Below are 26,977 nucleotides of genomic sequence, written 5' to 3' on the forward strand. Positions count from 1 at the left end.
CCATTCTGACCTCCTGCCCCTAAAAGTCATAGGGAGCCAGTTAGTTAGGAAATCACATCTTTGCCATTTTCATTTGAAATAAATGTGTGAGCCTGATTTGGTCTTGTGATTTCTGTAACTGATGCATTTCTTTAGCAGCTGCTGGAATGTTCTTGAAGTGGTGGATTGCATTAGTACAACTCATCAGACATAAGGACAGTCCCTCCCCACCACCAGCAATGTCCTCAAACTCAGCTGCCCCTGGAGCTTGTGCTACATTTGCAGTTGGTTTATACAGATCGTTACTGGAAAGGCATCGGGACCTAGAGGTCAGAGTTGCCTTGCTGTATGTAAACCTGAGGGTTAATGATTAAATTTTAGACTAGGGTTTGTCTAAGCATTCTTTCCTTTCAGTTTATGTATCCTTACTGTGTAACCTCCATGGCCTTGGAAAGCACGAGATTAAAAAACTGATGCAAGGGGGATCTGGCCTTGCGTTCACTGCTGTTAAAAGTAGTCTAAATGTAGTAGAACTGATGGACCTTTGGGTTGTGTCTGATTTTTTGCCATTATAAACGTTGATGAAGTGACTGTGCTCATGTCTTCCTGTGTACGCTTGAGGGTCCCTCAAGGCTGAGTATGTTCCTAGGAGTGAAACTTCTGGGCAACAGTGTGGGCGAATCTTCTGGTAGCTGTGCCAGTTCACTCCTGCACTGATAGCTGTGAGAGTACTTGCTTTTCTGCATCTTTGTTTATACTTGGTATTGTCACAGTAAACATTTTCCTCCCAATCTGGTGAATTTGAAACGGTACCTCATTGCTTTAATTTCAATTTTTCTGATTGCGAGTGCACATCTTTTCATGTTTTTATTGACAATTTAGGTTTTCTCTCTGCCATTTTCTGTCCTTTGCCTGTTTCCCTATTGCATTGTTTGTTTTCTTATAGATTCATAGTTGTTCTCTATATATTCTGGATATTAAGCCTATATTAATTATATACCTTACAGAAATCTACTTTCAGACTCTGGCTTGTCTGTGACTTTTTTGGTGTCTTTGTCAAAAGCAAGATGCAGTTTAGTGTAATTAAGTTTACATATGTTAACATTATATTTAGCTTTAAGAAAGCATTTTCTGCCCTGATGTCATAATCATATTCTCATATTTTCTTCTAAAAGCTTTAAAGTTTTCCTTTTGCATTTAGGTCTTCTTTACATTTAGAATGTAAGTGTTCAGTGTGAGAGCGAGGATTCTCACGCTGAACACTTGGACTTTTCTTTAGTTATCTATGGATACTAGTAATTTCAGCATTATTTATTGAGTGATCCAGGTCATACTCACTGATTCGTCATACTGCCTTTGTCATACTCATCCTGCTTCATTGGTTTCTGCCTGTGCCTGTATCACTCCCACACTGCCTTAATTATTACAGCTTTATCACAGACACTGTCTCTGGGAAGCTAAGACTCCCACCCCTGCCCTACTCCTCACTTTGTTGTTCTTCAGGATTATTTGGGCTGTCTTGGGATTTTACACCTCGTAAAAATTTTAGCATTAAAATTTTATATCCGCAGAAAAGAAATCTGTTGAGATTTTAATTGAACTTGCATTCGAAATTGAGGCTCACTATGGGGAGAATTCGGAGAAGGCAATGGCACCCCACTCCAGTACTCTTACCTGGGAAATCCCATGGACGGAGGAGCCTGGTAGGCTGCAGTCCATGGGGTCGCAAAGAGTTGGGTACGACTGAGTGACTTCACTTTCACTTTTCACTTTCATGCATTGGAGATGGAAATGGCAACCCACTCCAGTGTTCTTGCCTCAAGAATCCCTGATGGGCTGCCGTCTATGGGGTCGCATAGAGTCAGACACGACTGACGCAGCTTAGCAGCAGCAGCAGCAGCATGGGGAGAACTGACGCTTTACAGTATTTTTTTCATTCATGAAAAGAATTGATCCAGACTTTCTTTCTTGTCCTTCAAAAATACTTTTGAACTTTTTTGTTTGGTAAAAAGTCTTATACGTGTTTCCTAAGATTTCTTCCTTAGTGCCTTATAGTTTAGTTGTTACTGTTAATGGGGTACCTTTTCTCTTACATTTTCTCTAATTAGTTATTTTGGTATGTGCAAATGATGCTGAATTTTGTTTATTTTCTTCTTCTATCCAGAAATATTGCTGAACTCTATTCTTAGTTGTAATTGCCTATCTGTAGATTCTCTTTGGATTGTTTCTATATTCAAAATATCTCATCTTCAAATACAGTTTTACTTTTTTTCCCATTGCAGGTTGTATGTCATGTATGGAGTTCAGACTTTATACTGTATCAAATTTGGAGCCATTGAAGGTTTTGAGAAGTGATACTTAAATATTTACATTAAAAACATAATTATGGTAGTCAGGAGAAGGTGTGATTGAAGATAAAGAAGGGGTCTGTTAGAAGATGCTGTTGTTACAGTCATAAGATATTGCAAGCCTGACCTTAGGGAGTGGCAGGAAGGAAGAAAAGGGCAAGAGGTATTTTACTGATAAAATTAGAATTTGAGGGACCGGGTGAGTAAGTACATGTGGGAGGTAAGATTTAGGAGTCAGCCATGATACTTAGGTTTCTGCCATAGAACTGCAGTAGGAATCATAGAATCAGAAGCAACTCTTGACAGCAAGACGCTTCAGTTTTTAAGAGGGTGTTGTGAGCTTATCTGCCTCTGGATAATCATTCTCACTTGATTTGAATAGCATTTCCTTCCACTTGTCCTTCTGAAATCTCCATGTAGATAAGTATCAACCCGACACAGAGCTTCCAGTGACCCAGAGGCTGGAAAATGAGCTTGACGGATTAGAGGCGGATATCCTTCAGGAAGATGCTCCATCTATCCTCGACCAAAATGCAGGCTTCAAAGAAGAGACATTAGCCCTGGCAAAAATAAAAGCAGGGAGAAAGAAGCTTGTGACTGAGAATGTGCCACCGTCCAGGAAGAAAGATACTCTGGCACCAGCAAGACCACAGCAAGTATGGAATCACTCCTTTCTTTTGGCCCATTTGTATTAGTCTGACATTGTCCAAGGTCACAGAGGCTGGTAAGTGGTGGAGCCAGGATTTGAGTTCTTGGGCATTTGAATGCCAGAGCCCTTGAGCCCAGCTGTCTAAGCTGACATAGCTTGGCTCCAGGTTGTTTTTGCAATTTTTGTTTTTTTTAAACAAAAAACAAGTTTTAGTATTGTTACTAAGGACAGGGCATTCTTTCTTGTCCAGGTTTAGTAAGAGCCTTTCTGATTTGATACCATGGTCTTCATTGGACAGGCTATTGCAAAATACAGTTTTTTTCTGCTTCTGATTTGGAAGTATGAAATTTGAGGGGTTACGATGAAGATTTCCTGCTAAATACTGATACATAATATATCATTTGATTTTGAAAGGTATCTGAGGGTGAGGACTTTCTAACATGGCTTTGGAAGTCAGCTGGCTTCAAAGTGCATTATATTCTTAAGCTTCTATCTAAAGTTTAACTTCAGGCCTTACCAGTGGAGAACTGGCTGGCAGACCACCTCCTAGTCTGAATATGCTTAACGTGGTTGCTCCAATTTGACGGCTTCTCCTTAGGCTTCTGTAACATAATCACCTGTTGCTCATAAATCATGGATTAAGATCAAGTCTATTCCTTTTCAAACAGACTCTCAAGGGAGGTCGTTGGGAAGTCAGGGTTGAGCTTGTACAAATTCAGCCTGGAATATTTCTCTGAAACAGCCTTGTTCTCCTTAGCATTTTATGGTAGTTGTTCTGTTTAGGTGGCATATACCTTCCTGCCTTCATCGTACTCTTCCTCTATTAGTTCTTTTAATCTTCCAGAAATTTGTGAAGACATTATCTCCCGTTTTACAGATAGGAAACCACAAGACTGAGAGGTGTATTTTAACCAAGAATGTTTTACAGTTTAACCTCTTTTGCTTAGTTAGGAAGAAATATATATATATATATTATATATATAAAGATGGCCAAGCCAGGGATTCCTTTACACGTGTACCCCTCTCCCCACAGCCAGGGTGGTTTTAGTGTAATCTGTGCCCTCCCCAAATTTCTGCCACAGTGCTTTCCACTTAAGTTTTTGCTGAATGAATACATGAACAGCATAGGGACATTTGAACCTTCAGTAAGCCTGAGGTTAAAACCAGTTTCTTTGCTATCCATTTGGCTTTATAATTCATATTTATCTCTTGCAGGGACTCCACAAAGCTGAAAAAAGTAGACCAACCCCCTCTTACAGCAAAAGCAGGTTGCAAAGGACAACAGTCTCCTCCAGATTAAAAATGAACCAACAGCCTGTGAAAGACAGTAGGGCTCCTTGGATACCTCCAAACCCCACATCCCCACCAGCATCTCCTAAATGGTATGTGAAAATTCAAGCATTCAGGTATGTGATTTTACTTTTCCTCCGCAGATCAAAGGTGACCTATTGCTTAGAGCAAGGGAAGCAGTGGCTTTAGTCCCCTTTAAGGAGAAAAGCTTATTTGGATGGGTAATACATGAAATGTTTTTGACTGGAAGCCCATTGGTTCCTTTTTCCTACCTGACTGTGGGTAGAGTAACTCCCGCAGATCACTCCAGGACCCTGTGGACTTTGAGGGCTGCTCTTCACTCGCCTCTACACCCAGTAGATCCTGGTTACTTGAGGCCGGGAACTGTGCCTTATATCTGAATGTACAGTGCCTGATGTAGTCAATCTTAGTAGGCATTGAGTAAATCTTTGCTGAATGAATGCTTAAAAATAATTTCTAGTCCAAGTCATGACAACATGAATTATAAAACCGTACAAACCTCATAGATGCTGTCCTGACGCAGAGGACAGTTAGGATAGAGCTGACATTACTGCCTTGTCACCCTTATTCAGGAGAAGGCAATGGCAGCCCACTCCAGTACTCTTGTCTGGAAAATCCCATGGACAGAGGAGCCTGGTAGGCTGCAGTCCATGGGGTTGTGAAGCACCTTAGCCTCAGCAGCAGCACCCTTACTCACAGCACATAGAGAATGAGGGCCCAATCTTCTGCAGAGCTGGGGAGAAGGCATTGTCCTTCAGGGCACAGAGTCCAGTGAGGCAGAAATTACAGTCTTCAGGGAAGTGGTTAAAAATGGGAGCTTGTATACCATGGACAGTGGTCTCAGAAGCACAGTGGAAAGGAGGAGCTAGGACAGTCACAGGAAGGCAGGCACAAGCAGTCACATGAGGAGGAGAGCGAGTGAGAAGGTAGGTGACGTGAAGGGTCCCACTTCTAAGAGGCTGGCAGGAGATGTGATAAGAAGCTTGGTGGGATGGGGTCCCCTGAAGGCTGAGTGATTCTCAGTGGATGGTTATGCTTATTCATCAGCTTTCACTTTAAAGGTGAAGAAACTGTCCAGAGAATCTAATGCCTTGCTTATGTAGCAGAGCTGAGACTAAAATCAGGTCTTCTGATTTCATAACATATGTGGTTCTTTGCTTTATTTTTGTGCTCTTAATTCTCTGTTTTTATGTATATACTAGTGTAGAGATGTGAATTCACTTGGTAAGCTCATGAAAACAAGTTGGTTGGAGTTTATATTGCAAACCAAATATATAATGCAGTGTCTTGTAGAGTGTACATGTGGTAGATAGGGGAGGTAAGGGGGAAGGCTTTTGGGTTCCAAAAGCCTGTATTAGACCTGATAAAAGCGCTGTATTAGACCTGATAAAAGGCACAGAGTTGCTGTGTAATGTGAAATATAATTTGTGACCCAAATCTGTATATTAGAACAGGGTTTTGTTGAATTTCACCCATTATTCTGTAATTGACAACTGTTTTTCATTCAAAATAGTGATTGCTTCTGTGAAGCAAAAAGGACCTTCTCTTTGACACTGAGCCTGAATCCTGAATGCTCTCACTCTGCTTCACATTCAGCTTCCAATGTAGAGCCCCCCCGCCCCGTAGATCACCAGTACTGTGACACTCTTGTCTTTTCTGAGCTGGCATCTTTTATGAGTCATTGGGTGTGGAGGGAATGGTTACAAAGGTGTAAGTTTTCCTTGTTTTGCAGTGCCGCCTGGCTCAAGGCGAAATCCAGCCCCAAAGATACCACCAAAGAACAGTCTCTCCAGCAGGAAGATACGCAAGAGGACAGTCGGTGGAGAGGTGCTATTGAACACGAAGCAGTGAGGTTTGTGCTGGCGTTTGTTAGGTCTTTGAAATGAGCCCCCTTTCAAATGGAATTCTAAAGCGAGCTCTCCTCTTGCCCATGTGTAACATTGGCTGTTTAAAATGGAAATTACTAAACTTTCCTGTCAAATTATGCAGCTTAGACAGTGAGCCGCTCTTTTATTCCTTGCCTAATTCATTCAAAAATTATACGCGTTTCAGTTGTCTACCAGTTGCTTGTTTTGGTACAGTTGTGAGCTCTTTGGAGATCTTTGCAGAGGGCAAGGGAGTGGGCAAAAAAGACAGACTCCCAACCCCTGCTTATTTATAGTCAACAGGGAGGACATGTTACTGACTATAAGATAGAAAGGTGTATGTCCCCTGAGACCTGAAGTGTTAAATGCTGAGAGAGTTCAGAAGGGGGACAGGACACCTCTGCAGACATCTGGGCTTCCTGGAGGGAGATGGAAAATCAATTAGGACTTGAAGAATAGGCTTTAAATAGGGAGTGATGAGGTGAGGCCATTCCATGACAGGAGAGCAGTGAAAACAGGTTGTCTGCATTCATTTGGCTGGAATTGTTCTTGCAGTTATGGGGAAGCCAGAGTGGAAGTGGACCATTAGATAATTTGATAATGTTCACTATCCTGGGCTGAAAGCATCAAGCCCTAACACATACAGTGAGGTTGTTCTGAGTTAGCTTTTCCTTTCTGTATTTATTTGACTTCACTCTGCCTTGAGGGCTCTCCTGGGAGCCCATTTCTTTGTCTGAGCTGGAAGATAGAGCAGCAGCTTTGTTTTACAGTTGAGCAAGAAGTTCTAATTGCAGCGAAGGCTGGTTTTCTCGAGAATATTTGTGGCCAGGTTTTTGGGGCACTGCACGCTAACCAGGAATGCTCTTGCGGGTAAATGTCTTTTTACATGAAACATTACACCAAGAGCTCCACTGGCCCAGAGCCTGAGTTACCTCCTGAGTCTTTGATGGAGCCGAGATGGGTGCTCTGTGGGGTCCTGACTCCTGGTCTATTTATGCGGTAATGACACCTGCAGGTTGAGGCAGAATTGGCCTGACTTTTGTATTCTCTGCTAGACTCGCTTGGCTAGATGCTGAAACTTCCAAAAGATTGAAGGAATTAGAAGAATTAAAAGCCGAACAAATGGACAAAATGCAAAAACAGAGGTAACTGTCTGTTTTCTGAGGTAGAGAAAAACACAGCAGACCTATTTTATATCATCTAGCTATTTTTACAACTTGTTGGGATTGTTTTTTGGTGTAGTCACACTTTTCATGTCTCTTGTCCATCAGACTGTTTAAAGTTCTTTGAAGTCACCTAAGAAGCCAACAACGGAGCTCAGACAGGAGCCCCTGGGAGTCCTGGCTGGTTTGGGGAGAGTTGGGGTGACTCTGTGATAGTATCCTTTAGGCTCCATTAGCTTGATGCTGAAACTTCCAGAAGAACAAAGGAATTAAATGAGCTGAAAACTGAAGAAAGGGATAGTTGTCAGAAACTGAGATATGTGTTAGCTTCTGAAGGGTGGTGCATGCTTGCCTATTCTTAAATTGGTCTGGACACTTTCACCACCATCCTGGACTGTGTGGGCCTGACCTCACCAAATGAATGAATGAATGAGTGTCTGCATGCCTGCATGTATTTTGCACAGTATTTTTTCTAGGAAGTATTTCTTTTGTGTGCAGTTTGAATGATATCTACAGTTTAGGGGGAGTTTTATCTGAAAGATCAGTGTTATGTCTGTTTGTGTTTCCGCTGGAGATGCTTGTCTCCTGGCCAGGTGGGGTGTACATGTGCAGCCTGCTAGGATACTTCTGCTTCACAGGTTAGCTTGAGCACAGCCTAAGGTTTTCGAGTGAGGTTGCTTTTCCCATTTGCCCCCAAGAGTGTCACCACCTAAATCCAGGCACGAAGAAGTTCATGAGCGGGCTTAGTTGTTACTGCTGCAGTTGGCTCATCTGTCTTGCTCTCATAATGAGTCACCCTGAAGTCACGTGAACAGAATCCTCATTGACACAGCTGTGCATTCTATCACCAGTCATGAGAGAGCGTCCACTCCCAGGTTAAAAGGGCTGTGGCCCTTTTGTTAGAGGGTGAGTGTCGTGAACCACTACCACCCCCAAACCAAGAGATAGGTCAGCACCCCTACTCTCAAACTCCCTGTGGGTCCCTCCTCAGTTGCATCTCTTTCTTTTTTCCCACAGTTCACCACTGTCCTGATTCCTGTCTTCATCTTTTCATTTCTTGTATTCATAAATCTGTTACCCTGTGTGTGTCCCTAACGGCATATTATTTCATCCGGGCAGCTGAGAAGCAGGCCCAAACCTGGAAAGGCAGTGCTGCTGGGATTAGATGAGGATTCCCGGGAAAGCAGGCAACGCAGGGTCCTTCCTAAACTTCCTGGGAGTTTTTAGGTGCCCGTCCGGAAAGTTTATAGATCATGAATGAGTCCTGGCAAATGTAGGGCTTACCACATTTGGGGCATCTGGAGATGAGCGAGGTGCAGTGGACCTCTGGAAGAGGCCTGGTCAGGGGAACAGTGGGCTGCCTTGTGTAGTTTTCCATTTTGTTACCAAGTAGTATTCCATAGTATGACTGTTCACATACACACATCCAGTCTGTTTATCCATCCTCTTGTGAATTAACCTCTGGGTTGTTTTCCATTGTTAGTTAGTATAGGAGTTCCCTTCTAGTTTTTCTGCATCCCACCTGACATGTGGTAATGTCCGATTTTTAAAATTTCAGTTATTTTGGTGAGAGCGTGGTGGTATCTTGCTGGGATTTTACTTTGCATTTCCTTGAAGTCTAATGATGAGCACTTGGTAGTGCTTATTGTGATGTGTTTATTCAAGTTTTTTGTCCATTTTTTATTGTTTTTATAATTACTGATTTTTAAGAGTTTCAAAAAATATGTTCTGGATTTGAGGCCTCTTTTAGAATATGTGCAGCAAATATTTTCTCCCAGTCCTGTGGCTTGCCTATATATTTTCTTAATGGGATCTTTTGAATACGAGAAGTTTCAAATTTTGGTTAAGATCAGCTTAGCAGTTTTTTCATTTTACAGTTAAATCTTTGTTATGAACTAGGTAATCATAACCAGTGCTGAAGTTTCAAAGATATTCTGTATTTTCTTCTAAAATGCTTTTTAGTTTCAGTTTTATTTTTCACATCTGTGATCCCATTTTTAATTAATTTCTGTGTGTGAGATGAAATGCTTATCAGGATTGATTATTTATCAGGATATCTGGCTAGTCTAAGCACCATCCAATGAAAGGATTATTGACCTTGAGCTTTACACTAGGGTCATCTGGGTGAACTGTTGGTTAAGGACCATCATGCAGGTCTTTAGGTCTTTCCTTTGGGGTGTGCCACGCTCTCCAGAGATGAGTCTTTTGATCTGCTGCCTAGAGAGTGAGGATGCGTGTGTCCTTGGAGCTGAGGTGGTCAGGAGGCTGTGAGTCTTACCCCTCGGCATTCAGCTTGCATCCATGCATCCCTCTTTTCAGTAGGGCACCTACAGTCTCAATGCAGTTGGCATTCCCTGAGGAGTCAGGAGGCCCCTCCCGAGAATGAGCAACCAACCCATCTTCCCTCAGAGTTGCTGAGAGGCCATGGTCCAGTGTGTGAAGGAGGGAAGGGACCTACGACCCTAACTTCTCAAACATCATCTGACTCTTGTCTTTTATAGTTAAGCCACCTCCTCCCAGGTTACCCCTAGGCCTCGGGGTACCTGGTGCTCCAAGTCTTGAGCCTCTTAAGTCAGCAGTGCAAATTGTGTGAGTCCTCGGCTTTCCCCATTACAACCCTAGAATCCAGCCTTCTCAGGTCGGTACGTTGCTTACCACTTTGGTCCTCGAGTTTCTAGCACCATTTCCCACGTCTTGTCATTGTGAGTTTATGTCTGATTCTGTTATTGTGGGCTTTGGGAGGGAACAAAATTAGTTTCATTTGTTGAGTCTTGTGCCCTCTTTCGTCGTTTCAAAGCAGCCATTATTCTTTCAAAATGGACTCAGAGCCTAATGTACTTCTTCAGATGTTATCTCAGCCTTTGTCCTCAAAGTTGGGGTCAGGACCAGCAGTATCACATCACCTGAGAGCTTGTTGGAAACAAGCTCCTCTCAGGCCTCCCTCAGGCCAGCCACATCAGAATCTACATTTAACAAGATCCCCCGGGATCTTGTATGAAAATTAGAACAGCACTGTGGTTTTATAATCATTCGATTTTCCTTCGCCTGGGGTGGTAAATAAATATGCACAATAAGATATTTTATTGCTTTTGATTTTAATTTTCAATTTTATTTCTAAATAGTGTTTCCACCACCCAGTTAGCAGACAAGGTAGAGAAGGCAGTTCTGGAGCGTTTGAAGCCTCTCCTGGCCAAGGCCCAGGTAATCTAGTTCATCCCATATGCTTGCCTTTTGGAAGCTCTCAAATAAAAAGTGTTGCCCCAGAGGTCACACTGACCCTTTGCAGGGCTGTGTGTCTGTCTGGCAGCCAGCAGCTGCATTGCTCTTGTGCTTCGTGGTGTGGGCACAGTGCTGCCAGGGCCCCTTTTGGGCACCCACACTACTGATGTGTCTTCCTTTATGGGTGAGGGGTCAAGATGGGGGAGGAGAGAGAAAGTATCACTTTTGCAAAAGGTGAGATTTTCGTTTGGGGAGTGAGTTTCGATTGCAATTTATGTTCCTAATCAAATGAAACTACTGGTGGCGTTAGTGTTCAGCTCACTGCTTCCACTCTTAGTTTTGTGCTCTTTCGTTCAGTGCCCGGAATGATTTGCTGTATTTTTTCCAGAAGAGGGAAATGTTAGGACAGCTTCTGTGCACAAATTAGTGCGTTTTTTCGAGATGAAATTGTATAGCGCATCACCAGTAGGTTTTGCCATCCTCCTCTGAGCAGTGAGCTGAATGCTATGGCCAGACCCTGTAAATCCATCCTGTAAATAGGAACGCTCTTGTTTGTGTGACTAGATGAAGCCATGGAAGAGCACTAGAATCTTAAATGGAGTGAACAACATTCTGGGTCTCTGAATAGGGCACTGAAATTCTCTATCTCTTGGTCTGAGACATGTTAAGTCATTTATAGAGTCAATGAAAATCTCAGGAGTCTAGAACTGGGAGGGTTCATAGAGGCCAAACCATGCAACCTCCTTATTTTATCAGTGGGGAAACTGGAACAGAGAAGTTGAGTAATTGCACAAAAACACATAGCTACTCTGATAACATTTTCAAAATTGAGGGAAGGAAAGGGGAAGAAAGCCAAGACTAGCACATGGCATTTATTTTCATGAAGACAGAGTGCTTAAATTTCCACCGAAAGCCTAATATAGCTAAAACTGATGAACAGTTCCACACAGAAGTTATTCTGGGAGTAGAATTCATTTGTACTAATATGGGTTGTAAATTTTCATAATTCATGAGTGTGCTTGTCTGTTTTAATAGAGAGTCAATTCTTCTCTGGAAGTAGATACTCATTTGAAGGATCAGCCATCAGAAATCGCAACAACAGCCCAGCCTGCAGAGGAGGTGCGTGTGGTGGGCCTGGCGTTCTGGACTGACATTGGGATTATTATAGGATAATGTCCTTGAGTATAAGGAAGAATGATACATAGATGACCCTACAGACACTAGACTGTCCCATTCCGGAGGGTGGAGGTCGTTTTTCACATCTGGCATGTTAATGCTTACAGTGTATCTTTAGCATTATGACATCGATGAGCCTTGTGAACAGCTCACAGAAAGCTCTTGAGCCACAGGTTTTTGTCAGCGGCTCTTTCCTTTCCTCCCAGTGACAGAGTGTGGGTAGCTGCATGAGCCTGAATGTTGATGGCCCGCGGCAGAACAATGACTGCCCTCATTTCCTCTTGTTCAGCCTAGTTTTGCTCATTACTGGCCTAATTTCCTTTATACTGAGGGCCTAATAAGTATTGTTAGGCAAGCATGTTTTGAGTGCCTAGTAATGACCAGTATCTGGCCTGGCAGAGGCAAAAGGTGGCCCAGGAACAAATGATAACGTTTGAGAAAAATGAAAGCATAGCATGTGGTTGTCCGCCGCTGTGCTCTTCCTCTGGACGTGTGTTCATCATTAGTGGGAATGTTGCCCTCCCTGCCCTTCCACCTCTGCGAAGGGACAAGAAGGTGCAGGCTGCCTCCGGCGGCTGTTCATGGAGGGCGGAGAGAAGTTAACTGCTTTCTGTGTTCAGAGCAAGTGAAGGGCCGAGCAAGGGTGACGGTCTCAGAGTGAGAAGGAAATTGGAATGCTGCTCCACCAGCCCAACGACCTGAGGAACAGGAAGATGGTAGATTCCAAGGATGTATCCCAGTTCTAATTATTAAGCAGTCGTTTAGCTTTAGCATATTTTTGTAATTTTTACAGTTGTAATTTTATTGTACCAGTATTTTATGACAGAATCTCATGCGAGGTGAGGCATCTGAGACTGGAAGCTGAAACCCTGCATCTGGCTCTTACAGACCAAGTGCGTGATGGCTGTGTCTTTTGTACAGAAAAGTAATGAGATTCACCTCTCATCTAGGGAGGCGATTCATGTGGTATTTTCATAGGAAAGAGAAATGAAGTGGTCATAAATGCTGTCAGTGAACTAGACATGTTTGAATATTACTAGAAATGATCAGCTTTGTACATGAGAACCATGCTGTAGGCATTAAATGGGCTTTAATACAGTTTCTTAAAAAGGAAAAGTAACTCTGTCCAGTATTTACCATTCTCAGCTGCTGTTAAACTTCAGCATCACCACACAAGAGTTTCCTAGGCAGCACCATTGAGGGTCAGTGTTTATAAATAACTGAATAGAAGCAAACTTGTTGAAGTTGGCATGATGAAGTTAAAGAAGAGATATTTTGCTGTGTTAATTTATTAAAGAGCTGTGGGACCTTGATCCCAGATACCCAGAATTCTCATCTCTCAAAGGGAGGAGACGTTTGCTGCACTTTGCAAATCAGCTCTAGCTCTCAGTAGATTTGCTTGCAGACAGGATGATCTCTGGTGTCAGGAAATAGATTTTGGGAGGGTGCCATCATGGCATATTTGTCTCCTGCTGCTACTATTGTCATTAACTGAACTTGCGCATGAAATACATTTTTCCAAAGTGTGTAAGGTTTTCCCTTAATTAAAAGCTGTACCTGGATAAAAAGGCAAACAATTCAGGAAAAGTATCATGTAAAAAGTAAAATCTCCCCACCAATGGGTACTATATGCTCATCTGTATCCAGCTTCTTTATATTTTGGTGATCTTTTTCATATCAGCTCATTGGGTCCTTCCTTATCTCACAGGATTCTTGATATTTGATTCTTTAAACATTAAAAATGAAAATAACAGATACACACGTCTTAACTAACTAGACCTGCATTACTGGTTTAGTTAGCTCTAGATTTCTTGGTAACTTTATTGTATTGGCTATTCAGCTGATTTTTATTTCTTTAACTTTGGTCAAGGTTGAACACTTCTTTCTTGGTCATTAATGTATTTTCTTCTGTAAACCGTTAAAAGGTTTTAAAGATTACTATGGTGGTAACCGTTCTTTGTGCCAATCACTATTTTTTAAGTGTTCCAGTGTACAAGTGCTCATATAATCCTTGTAACTCTGAAATGTAGGGTTATTGTTTCTATATTACAGACCAGAGGATTGAGGCCCAGAGAGGTTAAGCATACTTGCCCCCACTTTGAGGCATATCAGTGGCAGAACCAGGATTGGGTCCCAGAAATGTCTCCTTCCAGAGCCTGATATCATTTCCCCAGCAGACATTCTTTGTTAAAAAGCCTCTTTTAGAGCAGATTATAGACACATATTAGAATCAACAGAAATACAACACATATAAAAATGTTTTGCAAGCTGTAAAGTGCTTTTTCAACGTACAGGATACAAAGTCGAGAAAGGCTGGTGAAACTCTTCCAGGTTAGGGGTGCTGTGCTGTGCTTAGTCGCTCAGTCATGTCTGACTCTTTGTGACCCCATGGGCTGTAGTCCACCAGGCTCCTCTGTCCGTGGGGATTCTCCAGGCAAGAATACTGGAGTGGGTGGCCATGCCCTCCTTCAGGGGATCTTCCCAACCCAGGGATTGAACCCAGGCCTCCCGCATTACAGGTGGATTCTTTATTGTCTGAACAACCAGGGAAGCCCCCAGGTTAGTGGTAGAAAGTCTCAAACAGAGACAAGAATCGTCAACTGTGATGTTGTGAACAGATGTTTTTACAAACAGATGTTTTACTGAACTGAAAGAGAATAGTGTAGGTATGTCCTCTGGAGAATATGACATGTGCTGTATGCTTAGCTGCTCAGTTGTGTCTGACTCTTTGCAACCCCATGGACTATAGCCTGCCAGGCTCCTGTGTCCATGGGGATTCTCCAGGCAAAAATACTGGAGTGGGTTGCTATGCCGTCTAGGAGATCTCCCCGACCCAGGAATTGAACCGGGGTCTCCTGAGTTGCAGGTGGATTCTTTACCAACTGAGCTACCAGGGAAGCCCCATGACATGTGTAGTATTGAACATTCTTCTGAGTCTAGCACAAAGCAGATACTTTCAGTTCAGCTCAGTTGCTCAGTCGTGTTCGACTCTTTGTGACCCCATGAATCGCAGCACGCCAGGCCTCCCTATCCATCACCATCTCCCGGAGTTCACTCAGACTCACGTTCATCAAGTCCGTGATGCCATCCAGCCATCTCATCCTCTGTCATCCACTTCTCCTCCTGCCCCCAATCCCTCCCAGCATCAGAGTCTTTTCCAATGAGTGAACTCTTTGCATGAGGTGGCCAAAGTACTGGAGTTTCAGCTTTAGCATCATTCCTTCCAAAGAACACCCAGGGCTGATCTCCTCTAGAATGGACTGGTTGGATCTCCTTGCAGTCCAAGGGACTCTCAAGAGTCTTCTCCAACACCACAGTTCAAAAGCATCAATTCTTTGGTGCTCAGCTTTCTTCACAGTCCAACTCTCACATCCATATATGACCACTGGAAAAACCATAGCCTTGACTAGACGGATCTTAGTTGGCAAAGTAATATCTCTACTTTTGAATATACTATCTAGGTTGGTCATAACTTTTCTTCCAAGGAGTAAGCGTCTTTTAATTTCATGGCTGCAGTCACCATCTGCAGTGATTTTGGAGCCCCCCAAAATAAAGTCTGACACTGTTTCCACTGTTTCCCCATCTATTTCCCATGAAGTGATGGGACCGGATGCCATGATCTTCGTTTTCTGAATGTTGAGCTTTAAGCTAACTTTTCGCTCTCCTCTTTCACTTTCATCAAGAGGCTTTTGAGTTCCTCTTCACTTTCTGCCATAAGGGTGATGCCATCTGCATATCTGAGGTTATTGATATTTCTTCCGGCAATCTTGATTCTACCTTGTGCTTCATCCAGTCCAGCGTTTCTCATGATGTACTCTGCATATAAGTTAAATAAGCAGGGTGACAGTATACAGCCTTGACATACTCCTTTTCCTCTTTGGAACCAGTCTGTTGTTCCATGTCCAGTTCTAACTGTTGCTTCTTGACCTGCATACAGATTTCTCAAGAAGCAGATCAGGTGGTCTGGTATTCCCATCTCTCTCAGAATTTTCCACAGTTTATTGTGATCCACGTAGTCAAAGGCTTTGGCATAGTCAATAAAGCAGAAGTAGATGTTTTTCTGGAACTCTCTTGCTTTTTCGATGATCCAGCGGATGTTGGCAATTTGATCTCTGGTTCTTCTGCCTTTTCTAAAACCGGCTTGAACATCAGGAAGTTCACGGTTCACGTATTGCTGAAGCCTGGCTTGGAGAATTTTGAGCATTTCTTTACTAGCATGTGAGATGAGTGCAATTGTGTGGTAGTTTAAGCATTCTTTTGCATTGCCTTTCTTTGGGATTGGGATGAAAACTGACCTTTTCCAGTCCTGTGGCCACTGCTGAGTTTTCCAAATTTGCTGGCCTATTGAGTGCAGCACTTTCACAGCATCATCTTTCAGGATTTGAAACAGCTCAACTGGAATTCCATCGCCTCCACTAGCTTTGTTCGTAGTGATGCTTTCTAAGGCCCACTTGACTTCACATTCCAGGATGTCTGGCTCTAGATTAGTGATCACACCATCATGATTGTCTGGGTCATAAAGATCTTTTTTGTACAGTTCTTCTGTGTATTCTTGCCACCTCTTCTTAATATCTTCTGCTTCTGTTAGGTCCAGACCATTTCTGTCCTTTATCAAGCCCATCTTTGCATGAAATGTTCCTTTGGTATCTCTAATTTTCCTGAAGAGATCTCTAGTCTTTCCCATTCTGTTGTTTTCCTCTATTTCTTTGCATTGATCGCTGAAGAAGGCTTTCTTATGTCTTCTTGCTGTTCTTTGGAACTCTGCATTCAGATGCTTATATCTTTCCTTTTCTCCTTTGCTTTTCGCCTCTCTTCTTTTCACAGCTATTTGTAAGGCCTCCCCAGACAGCCATTTTGCTTTTTTGCATTTCTTTTCCATGGGGATGGTCTTGATCCCTGTCTCCTGTACAATGTCACGAACCTCATTCCATAGTTCATCAGGCACTCTTATCTATCAGATCTAGGCCCTTAAATCTATCTCTCACTTCCACTGTATAATCATAAGGGATTTGATTTAGGTCATACCTGAATGGTCTAGCAGTCTAGCGGTTTTCCCTACTTTCTTCAATTTGAGTCTGATACTTGCTTTACCAGCTGGCAGAACAGGTAGTAACAGTAATTTTCATGGATATTAATGGTGTTACTCAGTTGACGCAACTATTGAAATGACTGTGGTAGAAACTGTCCTGACTGTCCTGCTGTCCTGCTGTCAGTGTTCACTGGCTTAGGAGAGGCTGGATTCAGTGTAGAAACCGCCTGTTGTACCATCGCATGGTTGGTCTGTAGGAGCAGTGTTCATATTTAAGTCTCACGCAGTCTTCATGTTGCCTTTCCATCCCCTTCGCTTGTTTTGCAGGCTACAGCTGTTGATGGCGAATCCAGTAACATTCATCAGCTGGATGGTTCTTCGGAAAATACCGCTCACGAGTCCTGGCCCGTGACTCACTCCAAGATCTGGGAGTCTGATGCCTCGTCCGCCTTAGGGGACGGCAAGGGCAGCCTGTACCTGGAGGCGATGATGCTCCGGATGGAGGAAATGGAAGTAGGTCGCAGGCGCCGGTCCCGGTTGGCTGCTGGAGGCTGGCTTCTGTTGGGCACAGCTCCTCCTCATGGTTTTGTAGCTTAAAGCATCAGAGTTACCTGGCCCTCAGTTTCAATCCCAGCTCGACTGTCAGCCACGTGTGCCGCTTTCATAAAGTCACTTACCCTTTCTGATAAGTGGGATGGTTTTGCTTGTTTTTTAATTTGTTTTTTAATTGGAGGATAATTGGTTTACAGTGTTGTGTTGGTTTCTGCCATACAACAAAGTGAATCATAAGTATACACATGTCCTCTCCCTCTTGAACCCCCCTGCCCCCCCGTCCCATCCCACCCCTCTCGGTCATCACAGAGCGCTGGGTTGAGCTCCCGGGTTGTGCAGCAGCTTCCCGCTAGCTGTCTCTTTTATAGTTGGTAGTGTATGTATGTTAGTACCGCTCTCTCTAGTCGTCCCACCCTCTCCTTCCCCCGCTGTGCCCATTCCTGTCAGCACCGTTTTTCTAGATTCCCTATATATATATAGATGTGTGTTAATATATGATATTTGTTTTTCTCTTTCTGACTTACTTCACTCAGTATAACAGGCTTTAGGTTCATCCCCCTCACTAAAACTGACTTAAATTCATTCCTTTTTATGGCTGAGTGATATTCCAGTGTGTGTGTGTGTATACACACCACAATTTCTTTATCCGTTCATCTGTCGATGGACATCTAGGTTGCTTCCATGTCCTGGCTATTGTAAATAGTGCTGCAATGAACACTGGAGTACACGTGACTTTTTTAATTAAGTGAGGGTGTTTCTAAGGACAGAATGAGGTATGAAGTGTCTGTATACTGCCTGACACACAACTCATCATCGATATGTGATACCAAAAACGCTGGGCCAGAGCCCAGTCCTGCAAATGGGACCAGCAACGTCTTCATCCCTCAGCTTGTAAATGCTGCCCAGTTGCCTCTTCTGCTCTCCTCCCATTGGATCCTGGCAAAACACAGATAACTTTATCTTTCTTAATTCCTGTGACACTGCTTTAGAATGCTCTTAGAAAATTCTAGACCTCAGACATTATGCAAACCAAGCCCTGGATGGTTCTGAGGAGGAAATTGAGACACAGTAAGGGAATGAGTGACATGGCCAAGGCTACCCAGAAGTTCCCACCAGAGCTGGGCTGAGAATCCAGGTCCCTAACTCCTAGCTCAGAATTTTCATTTTAACTCCACCTGGATGAAATCTCATTTTGGCTTTGCTGCTAAACCAAAAACATAGGCAAGACAACATTTAGTTGGTTTTTGACAATTAAAAAATGTGTAGTTTATCCTGGTCTTGTAACTGATTTCCCCTTCTTGGAGGTAACTACCAAATGGTAGTCTATAGCCACACACATGGCCATGTACATACACTGCCATTTACACACATGGCCATTTAATGTAAACCAGTTAAAATTAAATACATCACTGCATTACCCTTGGTCAGTAGTTAGTGGCTAGTACATTGGACAGGGGAAAAATAGAACATTTCCATCATCAATTCAGATTCTAGTGGGCAGTGTTGGTCCAGATTAGATTAGTTAGTATAGATTAATTGCCTCATTTTATTTTACACTTCCCCTCATGAGCTAACCGCTTCCTGGCCTGGGAGGTGCCTGTTTTCTGGTGAAGTGTCTTATCAAATGTCTGCTGGACTGTTATAACCTTCCTAGTCCCTGGTTTGTAATGAAACTAATTTTTTTCTGCATAAATTAATCTTTTTTTATTTTTTTAAAGAAATACCAGGAGACAGTTCGCCAAAGATATAATAAAATTGTATATACCGACCCTCATTTTTGGATGCAGGAAGAAAAAAATGGTGAGTGTTCCCCCACTTTTCCCTCTACATTGTACTGTGAAAAATTTCACACATACAGAAAAGTTGAAAAAAGTTGTACAGTGGATACTCATATATACTTCTTCTAGATTCTACAATTAAAATCTTGCTATATTTGCTTTATCATATATCTCCTTAGCCTCTTAGGCTTCCCAGGTGGCTCAGTGGTAAAGAATCCGCGTGCCAATGCAGGAGACACGAGACACAGGTTTGAACCCTGGGTTGGGAAGATCCCCTGGAGGAGGGCATGGAACCCATTCAGTATTCTTCCCTGGGAAATCCCATGGACAGAGGAGCCAGGTGGGCTACAGTCCATGGGGTCGCAAAGAGCACACATGAGCACCCATCAATTCATGTTACTTTTGGATGCATTTTAGAGTAAGTTGCAGACATTGGTACATCTTACCCGAAACATTTCAACCTGTGTATCAGCAGCTGGAGCTTCATATTTACTTAGAGTGCTTTTTCCTTTTGAGATAAAATTTACATCAATGAAATATGCAGATCTTAACGGTATTATTTGATGAGTTTTGACAAATGGGTGCATCTTTGTTACCCACACTCCTTCCGTCACCCTGTGCTCCTTCCCAGTCAGTGCCCCCCTACCCAGCCAACCACTGTGCTTTTTTTTTAACTTTAGATTAATTTTGCCTATTCTGGAATTTCATATAAGTGGAATCATACATGTATTTAACCTTTTGTCTTTCATTTGGCAAGATGTCTTATAATGTATCTATTACTCATTTCCTGTTGCTAGGGTAACAAGCTTAAGTTAGTAACAAGTTATAGCACAAATGTAGTGGTTTAAAACAAATTTATTCTCAAATGAATTCCTGGAGTTCCGAAGTCTGACTGTCTCACAGGGCTAAAAGCAAGGGATTGGCAGGGCTGGCTCCTTCTTTCAGCTTCTGAGGCTGCCTGCGTTCTCAGGCTTGTGGCTGTATTACTCCAGACTGCTTCTGCCTTCGCATTGCCTTCTCCTCCCGAGTCCCATCTTCCTCTGCTTGCCTGTTACAGTGACTTGCTGTTACCTTTAGGGCCCATCCCAGTGATCCAGGTTACTTTCCCCATCTCAAGATCCTTAAAGTCCCTCCTGCTGTAGAAGAGACATTCACAGGTGTCAGGGGTCAGAATCTGGACATCTTGGGGAGCCACTGTTCAGCCTGCCGCACCTGGCGTCAGTGTCCATTCCTTTTTATTGCTGAGTAGTGTTCCATTGTACACAGGCACCACATCTAGCTGAGCCATTTGCCTGGAGATGTGCATTTGATTGTTTTTAATTTGGGTCTATTAGAAATCTGCTGAGTGTATTCATGTGTAATCTTTTTATGGACATAGGTTTTCATTTCTCTTGGATTAAAAACCTGAGTAGATTTGCCAGATTATGGGCTAGGCACATGTCTAACTTTATAAAAACTGTCAAACATTTCCCCAAAGTGACTGTACCATTTTACACTCCCTGCATTGAGTTCCTACTGCTAGAGATCCTTGCCAGCATTTGAATTGTCAAAGTCTTTTTCATTATAACCATTCTGGTACACCCGTAGCAATATGTCTTTGTGGCTTTAATTTCATTTCTTTGGTAATAATGATGTTTAGAACATTTTCAGGTAATTATTAGTCATTTGTATATCTTTCTTTATGAAGTGTCCAAGTCTTGAATTGGATTGTCTTTTTATGTTTGAGTTATAGGAATTCTTCATGCATTTGGATGTGAATTCTTTGCCATATATATACTATTTTCAAAACAGCTCTATTGAGATCTAATTCACATACCATAAAATTCATCCTTTTAAAGTTGAGTCGTTTTTAGTATATTTACAGAATGTTGCAAATGTCATTGCTGTCTAATTCCAGAACATTTTCATCACCCTAACAAGAATCCCAGCTTCCATTAGCAATCACTTCTCATTCTCCCCCATCTCTTCCCAGCAGCCACTAATCTACTCGGGTGAGTGTTTGCAAATATTTTCTCCCATCTGTAGCTCACGTATGTATTTTCTCGAATGTGTTTTGTTATGAGGAAACATTTTAAATTTTGATAAAGTCTAAGCTATCCAATGTTTCTTGTATAGATTTTGCTTTCTTTGATCTCATAAACCTTTGCCTATTCCCACGTTGAGAAGAGAAGCTCTTGTTTTCTTCTAGAAGCTTTATGGTTTCAGTTTGTATGTATAGGCCTGTGATCCATCTTGAATAAAACTTGGCTCTGGTTTGAGGTAGAGGTTGAGGTTCATTTTTTCCTTCTGCTAATGGATATTCATTTGTTCTTACACCATTTGTTGAAAAGACTTTGTTTTCTCTTCCACTTTTTTAAAAATTCATACATATGCCTTTTGGCTGCAGTTGCTAGGCCAGTGTCGCAATTTGGGCTGGGGTGTGTTGCTCAAGTTCTCTTTGACTTATGCTTATCAGTTACTACTTTACTCAATGAAAGAAGGAAAACAAAAGGTGGTTAAACATTACCTCTAAAGGATTTTTGGTACTGTGAGTATTAAGAGAAGGAAAGGAAGTTGTGGGTATAGAAGATTTATAATAGCAGTGTATGTACATAGACTTCTTTAAAAGAGGATGAGTTTGGGGTATTGTCTTAGGAAAAGTGTTCTCTGTGTCACATTTTCACTGAAAAATGAGCCATCTAAACACAATAGAGATTCATTCCTTTCAGTTTGGGTAATTGTTTTTAAAGTGTACCATTCATAGTGTTATTTATTTATTTATGGCTGTGCTGGGTCTTCGATGCTGTGTGGGTGGCAAGCAGGGGCTGCTCTCTGGTTGTGGGCAAACTTCTCTTATTGTGGTGACTTCTATAGATGCAAAGCGGAGGGCTCCAGGGCACGCCTGCTTCAGGAGTTGCAGCATGTGGCCTCAGTGGTGGAGGTTCTCAGACTCTAGAGTGCAGGCTCAATAGTTGTGGCGTACCGGCTTAGTTGCTCTGCGGCATGTGGAATCTTCTGGATCAGGGACCGAACCTGTGTCTCCTACATTGGCAGGCGGATCCTTAACCACTGAGCCACCAGGGAAGCCCCAGTTCTGGTAATTTTTCAGGCTCCATTCTTTGTTCCTCTCATTCTCTCTCTCCTCTAGCCCTACTCCAGCTTCTGTGTTTGTCCTCACATGACAGGTGAACCATTCTTCCAGGCCCACCTTATGTTTGCTCCTTCCTGTGAACTCTCATAGACTTCTGCCATGTCCTGCCCTGTTAGAGATGTTTCTGGAGGGTCTTTGCTGCTGCTGCTGCTGCTGCTGCTAAGTCGCGTCAGTCGTGTCTGACTCTGTGCGACCCCATAGACGGCAGCCCACCAGGCTCCCCTGTCCCTGGGACCCTCCAGGCAAGAACACTGGAGTGGGTTGCCATTTCCTTCTCCAGTGCACGAAAGTGAAAAGTGAAAGTGAAGTCGCTCAGTCGTGTCCGACTCTTCGCCACCCATGGACTGCAGCCCACCAGGCTCCTCCCTCCCTGAGATTTCCCAGGCAAGAGTACTGGAGTGGGTTGCCATTGCCTCTGGGAGGGTCCTTATGTCTCCCAAATAAGCCAGAGAGGTTTATCATATTAAGTAGTATCCCAGCTGCATCTAGCAGGGTCATGACCCGGGGATGAGCCTTCTCATCACCGCCTAGTGAATCAGTGGGCATCTTTCGGTTTAGAAGCAGAGGAAAGGGGAGTGCTGAAGGGCAACTGTTTCACTGTTGGTTTGGCCATTGGCCACAGTCAGGTTGCATCGTGCAAAAGATAGCCTTACCAAGGACTCAGTGTTCTCTTTTTCAAGGGCAATTTAAATTATTAGTCACTATCTCTGACTCTGCTGGAGTCTAGGTATGCATTTCAAAGGAGCTTTGAAGAACACCAAGAACTGAAATGAATTTGTGGATACTTTAAATCCAGAACCATGAAATCCTCATAAGAACCCTCTGTCTCTAATTATTCTGATTGTATGTTCAGTTGAATCACAGAAACCAAATTTAAAGTGATCTGTGAATTGTGCAGTGTCAAATCTGTATCTCTTATTTTCTCTTTTCTGAAGTCAATTGAAAATTGATTGTACTTTCAGTAATATTTTTATAAAAACTGACTTATGCAGTATTTCTTTTTATTAATATATTTTTAAAGTTTTTGAAAATTAAAAAAAAAATTTTGGCCACTATTGCATGTAATGTGGGATCTTAGTTTCTCAACCAGGGATTGAACCCATACCCCCTGCATTGGAAGTGTGGAGTCTTAACCTCTGGATTACCAGGGAAGGACCTATACAGTATTCCTGTGCGTAAAAAATCATAAACAAAGAAATACATGAGTCAGAGAAAGGTGTTTGACTTATACTTGCTCTTTACCTAAGAGAAGGGCAATTTTCTTTTTATATCTGAGATGTGTTTAAAATGATAAATAATCCAAAGCTCCAAGGAGCTGTCAAGCCTGCCGCAATGTATAGTTAATACGTTAATGTTTTGACTGTCATCATGCAGATTTTCCCAGCGAAGCTCAGACACAAATTGTCAGCTAGTCAGGTGTTCAGGTGTTGAGTGTTCTTTTTTTTCCCTTCTCCAGTAATCAGATAATTTAAAGGTTAAAAACAAACCCAACTGCTCAAGACTCCTTGAATGAGGGGTGGATCCTAATGGAACCTGGCTTTGCACAGGCCTCTTCAAGGAGTCTACCTCAGAGCTGACAGAAGCTTTGAAACAAGTTCCTTATTTCTTAAAACTAACTCCTCATTGGTTTGTTTCTTGATAACTTTTACATTCACCTTTTCAGGTAGAACAGAGGCGTTGTCTGCCTTTCGCACTGCCAGCTCAACCCTTATGCTTAAGAGACATGCCTGTGAACTTCCTCACAGGTTACTGGCCACTCCAGTGATGTCTACTCCAGCATTTCTTTACGTATAGTCATTTTATGCCTCTCCTTTTCTAGACCAGAAATTTCCAGCAGTAAGTGAAAGGCCTCTTTCTCCTCATCCAATCAGGATCACAAAGACTGCAGCTCGAAAAGACCCAGATGTGAACATCGTGTTAGAAGGGCCCTGCAGTGGCGCGTAAGTGGTAATGAGCCTGTCTGATTTCATTTGTAGTTGGTTACCTTTGACCTTGTTGGATTTTACATTCCTCCAATAACCACAAGACAGAGAGAGATTCTTCTCTTGACCAAAATCTTGCCAAACTCCAAGATGGCCCAGCAAAACAATGTGTTTATAAGATGGGCATTGAGTGTGTTGCATCTTAAGGAGCCTTTAGTAACAGCTGATTTTTACGATTGAAAGCATCACAGTGGCACAGGTGACTTTTGCAAGTCATTACGGCAAGATTTGCTTTAAGAATTCTTTTGTCCAGATGTTGCTCCCATGAGGATGGTTGGTTCATGTAAAGGAGAAACAGTGAGTGGTGATGCTGGGTTTGATGCAGCGTGAGGAAGGAAAATGAAGGTCAGCCTTTGGTTGTCCAACCATCAGGATGCATTAACGGTTTACTCTCACTTGTAGATGATTTTGAATGCTCTCATCATTTTTATTTGCTCTCAGTTCTCTGGATGAAAGTGTGGGAACAGAGGAGAGATCGGAGAAAAGAGAAGCTCCCCTTCCTTCCCTTTCAGAAGATGCTCAACAGACAGAAGGCCGAGCTGCCCTCTTTGTCCCGCCGGTCATGCGTCGTAGCATCGTTGACTACTGCCGCCGTTTCGAGCACTACCTGCGGGTGATTGCGCACGAGGCCGTGGGCTCCTTCAACCCATGGCTCATAGCTGAAAGGTCAGGAGGAGGGCTTGCGCTCTGTTGAGGAACAGGGTGCCATGTGTTAACTTGACTGCAGAAAGACCTGGCCGAGGTCTCAGGCCAAGCTTTTGGGTCCTGGAGTTCCAGTGGCTGCTCTGGGGCTGGGGAACAGGCTTTCTCTGCCAAGTGCCTTTCTTCAGGGAGAGGAGATGGGAAAACAGCATGGCTGATGCCATCCCGAGGAGCATGCTGCAGCCTTCCACCAGAAGCAGAAACTTTGTTCAGGGCAGGCTTCCTGTTGGTGTTAGTGAGGTCAGCGTCATCAGAGAACGTGAATTATGACCAGGCAGGAAGCAGTTACGATCTTGAAATCTTCATGGTCAGGTCAGACTTGCAACAGGACAGCGGGTCTATAGACCTCACTACACTTAACCTTCTCCTTCTGGCTGTCGCCTCCCCTGAGAAAGGGGAGGTCTATGGAGTCAGAAGACAGTCCCACTGCTGCTAGATATTTGAAGAATGGGTAGCCTTCTTTCATGTAAATATTCAATTGAAAGATGTGTGCAAATTCATTCTTTAGAAATAGTGCTCAAATTTAAATTCCTTACGAGTATCATTTTATTATATACGAGCAGATAATTTTCATCAGTGAACCTAGAGTATACTGTTATGACATCTTTCTTGAACAGGTTTCAAACATGTTCCAGGAGTTAATAATTGCCTCTTTTTAAGTTGCTTATTTTTTTAATATATTATTCAAGTTCTTCACATTCTAGCCAACACCTCTCAACATAATTTTCCTCGTGATTTGATGTGTTGGTTAATCTCACCTCCACCCCCACTCTTTCTCCTGAGACTCTCTTTCCTTCTACCCCAGCCTGGCCCAACCACTTTCTAGATGTGCAGTGCGGCTCTTGTCCTGGCATATGTCTTCATCACCACCCTGGGCATGAGGTTCTCCCTCCCACGTTAGGGTCCTTGTGTTTTGTTCCCACGTGTCTTCCTCCTTCCTGGTTTACTCCCTTACTTTGATGGAGCCTATACTGCTCTGTGTATCACAGGACAGTTCCTGAGACTTATACGTTTGAAAGTGTCTTATCTTCATATTTGACTGATGATTTGGTTGAGTTTTAAATTCCTGGTTTATTTTTCCCAAAGAATATGCCTCTCTTCCTTTGTGGAGGTGAAGGAGGGATAGTCACGTAGCTGCCACGAGCAGGGGTAGAGACCCGTCAGTCTACCAGCTCATCCTGCAGTCTCAATCTGCGTTCTCATCTCCTACCCAATACTTCTTTCCACTTTCATGGTTCCTGGTTCTCTTACTTCCAGAGACTTTGTAATGTTCTGTGAGACAGATCAGCTTGCTTTTCCTTGGTGTCTTCTGCTATACACCCTAAGATTTCTGCTTCCTCTGCATTTCCTCTGAACTGCTGAGTCGTTTTGATTACCTGTCTCATCTACTTTTGTCTTCTTCTCCATGTAGTTTCATATGTTCGTTTATCTCCTTTTATTATAGTGGGGATTTGGGTGGGATCAGAGATAATCACATGTCCACTCCCTTAAGTCAAACCTGAAGTCCTAAGGCTTCTCATAATATATGTACCCTTTGAAGCATATGAAGACCCTTTGTTCTGGTTGAGATGCCACGTATATTTCCTGGGGAGGAGAGTAGAGTAAACTTGACTTGCTTCCATGCATTAACCTGCAGCCCTGTAGCATGCCCACTGGTTTGCACAGAGCTTGTCTGGATTGATTAGACTAACTGGCATCTTGGGAAATTTAAAATAAGCTAAAGGAGATAGACTGTTCCCGGTATTACATTCTTAACACGTGATTAATGATACATTTTGTTACAGTGCTGTAGATGTAGGGGGAATCTCTCTCTCCCCCTGTGAGGACAAATAGGGTAAGATATAGAGGTTAAAGTTGTTAAAATATGCCTGAACTTCACAGATGATCTCCTCTCTTGTCCTGGACCCTCAAGTGACAGCACATCTAAATATTCTAGCTCTGTTTTTGATCTCTCTTGGTTCTTATTTGGGTGTCCCAAAGATGAGAAGTGTATTGATCTAATCTTGAAGAAATATCCAAGGATAGCTGGCTTCATCTGATAGCCTCTTGGGTGAGGGAGAAATCAGCTGAGTTTTTCCTCTTTATTTTACTGTC

General features: G+C 42.8%; 1 protein-coding gene across 3 annotated transcripts in view; it reads left to right on the forward strand.

Moving 5' to 3' along the window:
- Positions 1–26,977, forward strand: part of KIAA0753 (KIAA0753 ortholog) — a 58,756-nt gene that overhangs the window by 21,072 nt on the left and 10,707 nt on the right. For 2 of the 3 annotated variants that reach the window (XM_069542785.1, XM_069542784.1), the window contains exons 8-17: positions 2,748–2,983; positions 4,192–4,358; positions 6,020–6,139; positions 7,208–7,297; positions 10,438–10,516; positions 11,570–11,653; positions 17,067–17,252; positions 19,010–19,091; positions 24,019–24,139; positions 24,623–24,847. In XM_069542785.1, coding sequence (XP_069398886.1) covers positions 2,748–2,983; positions 4,192–4,358; positions 6,020–6,139; positions 7,208–7,297; positions 10,438–10,516; positions 11,570–11,653; positions 17,067–17,252; positions 19,010–19,091; positions 24,019–24,139; positions 24,623–24,847 — 1,390 coding nt within the window. Of the gene's footprint in view, positions 1–2,747; positions 2,984–4,191; positions 4,359–6,019; positions 6,140–7,207; positions 7,298–10,437; positions 10,517–11,569; positions 11,654–17,066; positions 17,253–19,009; positions 19,092–24,018; positions 24,147–24,622; positions 24,848–26,977 lie in introns of all 3 variants that reach the window. The other variant, XR_011247020.1, reaches the window with a different exon arrangement.

Source organism: Ovis canadensis, chromosome 11, assembly GCF_042477335.2.
Source record: "Ovis canadensis isolate MfBH-ARS-UI-01 breed Bighorn chromosome 11, ARS-UI_OviCan_v2, whole genome shotgun sequence".
In the NCBI taxonomy this organism is placed as follows: Eukaryota; Metazoa; Chordata; class Mammalia; order Artiodactyla; family Bovidae; genus Ovis; species Ovis canadensis.